At 41.4% G+C, this 3,816-nt stretch overlaps 2 protein-coding genes across 2 annotated transcripts in view; both read left to right on the forward strand.

The window, feature by feature from the left end:
* The window catches only part of LOC101852261, a 9,832-nt gene extending 9,155 nt beyond the window's left edge, over positions 1-677 (forward strand). Inside the window, exons 7-8 of the mRNA XM_013086802.2 lie at positions 7-95; positions 567-677. Of these exons, the coding sequence (XP_012942256.2) occupies positions 7-95; positions 567-677 (200 nt within the window). The remainder of the gene's footprint in view (positions 1-6; positions 96-566) is intronic.
* Positions 678-1,097: 420 nt separating this feature from the next.
* On the forward strand, positions 1,098-3,588 carry LOC106012799 (the record flags this gene model as incomplete). The annotated part of the gene is given in 2 exon segments (XM_013086808.1): positions 1,098-1,438; positions 3,524-3,588. Coding segments are annotated over 2 exon segments (406 nt in total), but the record flags the coding sequence as incomplete, so codon positions are not given.
* Positions 3,589-3,816: the final 228 nt, after the last annotated feature.

Below are 3,816 nucleotides of genomic sequence, written 5' to 3' on the forward strand. Positions count from 1 at the left end.
CTCCAGAGCCCACGTGTGAGTGTGCCAGGATAGAGAGACAGATCCTTACATCGGCCGTGGACATGTTCAGGTGGGTTGTGATTGTGATTGTGATTGTGAGTGTGATTGTGATTGTGAGTGTGCCAGGATAGAGAGACAGATCCTTACATCGGCCGTGGACATGTTCAGGTGGGTTGTGACTGTGATTGTGATTGTGATTGTGATTGTGATTGTGATTGTGATTGTGATTGTGATTGAGATTGTATTTGTGATTGTGAGTGTGATTGTAAACATGATTGTAACTATGATTGTAGATATGATTGTAAATAATGTGATTGTAGCTCTGATTGTGATTGTTACTATGATATTTATTGTGATTGTGAGTGTGATTGTGATTGTGAGTGTGCCTTATAAAGAGACAGATCCATACCTACTTCGTGGACATGTTTACGTCAATTGTGATTGTGAGTGTACGTGTGATTGTGATTGTGATTGTGATTGTGATTGTGATTGTGATTGTGAGTGTGAGTGTGATTGTGATTGTGATTGTGAGTGTGCGTGTGATTGTGATTGTGATTGTGATTGAGATTGAGAGTGTGGTTGTGATTGTGATTGTGATTGTGCGTGTGATGGTGATTGTGATTGTGATTGTGATAGTGAGTGTGAGTGTGAGTGTGATTGGGATTGTGCCAGGATAGAGAGATAGATACTCACCTCTGCCGAGGATATAATGTTCTGGTCAGTTGTGTGAGTTATCAATCCACTCTGTTCTAACAGTCATCTTAACGTCTGTTTGCTTGTCTGTCTGTTTGTTTGTTTGTCTGTCTGTCTGTTTGTTTGTTTGCTTTCTTGGGGGTTCGTTTTTTTGTTTTGTTTTGTTTTTTGTTGTTTGTTTTTTAAACTCACGTTTTATAAAGAAAAAAAACAACAACAAAAAAACCCTTTGAGGTAGCTGAAGAGGAATGTTTTGGTTTGAAACAATGTTTCTTCCCCTCCTCGTTTCTCTCAATAGCGCAGAAGTTGACTAAGCAATTGTGTTATAACCTCTACAATATGAACATTTACCACACAAAAATATATGACGTCACTCACTTTGAATATTCCGTTGACGTCCTCAGACGGCTGTCGTCCGATTTCCACACACGTCAGAACTGGAAGGAGGAACTACGTCACACCAATGACGTCATCATGGAGTCTCTGGAAGTGGCGCGTTCATTACGCCAGCTGTGTCGTCATGGGCGAGCGGTGACGCGCGTAACGACAGGAAGTGTGTTACTGCGCATGCGCTGTCCTCGCCTCATCTCTGTCCTTGACCTCTGTCGTCTGCAGACGAGCGGAGAGCTGCAGACGTTGATGATGAGTCTTTTTGGCGGAAAACTGTCGTCTGCTAGAGGAGGGCTCTTCACGTTCAGCGTTCGTCTGGATATGGCGACAGTCAAAAACTGTCAGGATTTCTTAGGTGAATATTGTAATTAATTATACATTTTAAAAAACGTTTTACGGCCGAATCGAGACAGGCTGGGTATGGCTACTACTGTCAAGAGTTCTTAGGTAAACATTGCAACTGTACAGTTTTTGAAAAAAAAATGTTGCACATCCTAATTGACACGGTTTGGGTCCGGCAGGATTTCTTAGGTAAATATTTTAATTGTAAAACTAAAAAAAGGTTTTACTGCCTAATCAACACAGTGTGGACATGAATATTGGCAAAAAGTGTCAAGAGTTTTTAGGTAAACAGTGCCATTATTAAATTCGTGTTTTACACCCTAATTAACACAGTTTGGACATGGACATTGTCATAAACTGTTAGGAGTCTTTAACTAAGCAATGTGGTTGTTATACATTTTTTAAAAATGTTTTACGACACAGTCTGGACTTGGCTACTACTGTTTAAAAAAGACAAACCAACCCCCCTAAAAAAACCCAATCAAACAAACAAACATAACCTGTCAGGAGTTCTTAGTAAGTATTGTAATTGTAAAAATGAGTGTTTTACAGCCTAAGTGATACAGTTTGAACCTGTCAGGAGTTTTTAGGTCAACATTGGCATTGTAGAACTAGTGCTTTCCACCCACGTCCACACAAAGTTTGGACTTATCAAAGAGTTTTTCTATTAACACTACTATTGGAAAACTACTGTTTTACAGCCTGGCGTCGGTAGCCCAGTGGTTAGGCTACCGGACTCGTAATCGTGAGATTGCGGGTTCGGGGGTTCGAGCCTCAGCTCGGTCCGACGTTGTGTCCTTGGGAAAGACACTTTACACGAACTTCCCACTTGGCTCGGTCCTATCGGAGACGGACGTTAAACTAGGAGGTCCCGCCCCTTAAATAACCTAACAGTGTTGATAGGGGCGTTAAACCCATACCATTTTACAGCCTAATTAACACAGTTTTGTCATTGTTACTGCAAAGACTTGCCAGGAGTTCTTTGGTAAATATTGTATTGTGAATTATTTCAAAGAATGTTTTACGCCATAAACGACACAGTTTTGGCTGTTAGCTCAGCTAGTATCATGCTAGACTACAGAGTGGATTACCCTGGTTCGAATCCCAGACTGGGCCTTCTTGACCCTGAGTTCTTTTGTGCAGTTTTCAAGGGTTTCAATTTATTTGGCTCGGTCCTATCGGAGACGGACGTTAAATGTGCGAGTCTTGCCTCTAAAACAGTGTTGGTAGATGCATGGTAATTGTGAAGATTTGTTGTGTAATAATAATTCTGTAGAGGGAATTATTAAAATAGTGACTTTATGAATACTTTTTACTGAATGTACTTGCAATAGTATCTACAATTGTTGGTGTAATTAAAGAGTGGTATTCCAAAACTCTGTAAGTCAGTTTTGACGAGCGCCTGATTTCACCACAATGCTACACACATACGTAATACAAATGTCTGTGAAAAGCCTCGTGGTGAAATCAGGCGCTCGTCAAAACTGACTTACACAGTTTAGGAAAACCATTCTTCAATTATGACGGTAATTGTAGTTGTAAGATAATGTATTGTACACTTTTACTTGTTATCCGTGCCAGCGGTTGGAGGGTGTCACTGGTAGGTTCTACTTCTGTACTTTCCCTCTGTTGTTTCTGTCTGTCTGTGTGGGTGGTTGGAAGGTGTCACTGGTAGGTCATATACTTCTTTATTTTCTCTCTGTTATTTCTGTCTGTCTATGTGGGTGGTTGGAGAATGTCACTGGTAGGTCCTACTTCTTTACTTTCCACTCTGTTGTTTTAGTCTGTCTGTGTGGGTGGTTGGAGGGTGTCACTTCTTTATTTTCCCTCTGTTATTTCTGTCTGTCTGTGTGGGTGGTTGGAAGATGTCACTGATAGGTTCTACTTCTGTACTTTCCTTCTTTTGTTTCTGTCTGTATGTCTGTCTGTCTGTCTTACTTTTTCCCAGCACTAAATGACCATCATTGTATTGATGTTCTTCTCTTTACTCAAACAAACAAACAAACAAACAAACAAACGAACAAACAAACCAACCATTGTTACCCGTGCCTCAAGGACTATGTCTTCATTCCAATGTTGTTCTTCTGTTCTTCCACAGTGGGGAAGTTGGAGAAGAACACGGTGTCAGAGAGTGGAGGGAGGAAACGGTCACCTGTGAAGAAAGTACGTCCTTCTCTCTCTCTCTCTCTCTCTCTCTCTCTCTCTGTGTGTGTGTGTGTGTGTCAGAGAGTGGAGGGAGGAAACGATCACCTGTGAAGAAAGTACGTCCTTCTCTCTCTCTCTCTCTCTCTCTCTCTCTCTCTGTGTGTGTGTGTGTGTGTCAGAGAGTGGAGGGAGGAAACGATCACCTGTGAAGAAAGTACGTCCTTCTCTCTCTCTCTCTCTCTCTCT

The sequence above is a fragment of the Aplysia californica genome, unplaced genomic scaffold (assembly GCF_000002075.1).
Source record: "Aplysia californica isolate F4 #8 unplaced genomic scaffold, AplCal3.0 scaffold00507, whole genome shotgun sequence".
In the NCBI taxonomy this organism is placed as follows: domain Eukaryota; kingdom Metazoa; phylum Mollusca; class Gastropoda; order Aplysiida; family Aplysiidae; genus Aplysia; species Aplysia californica.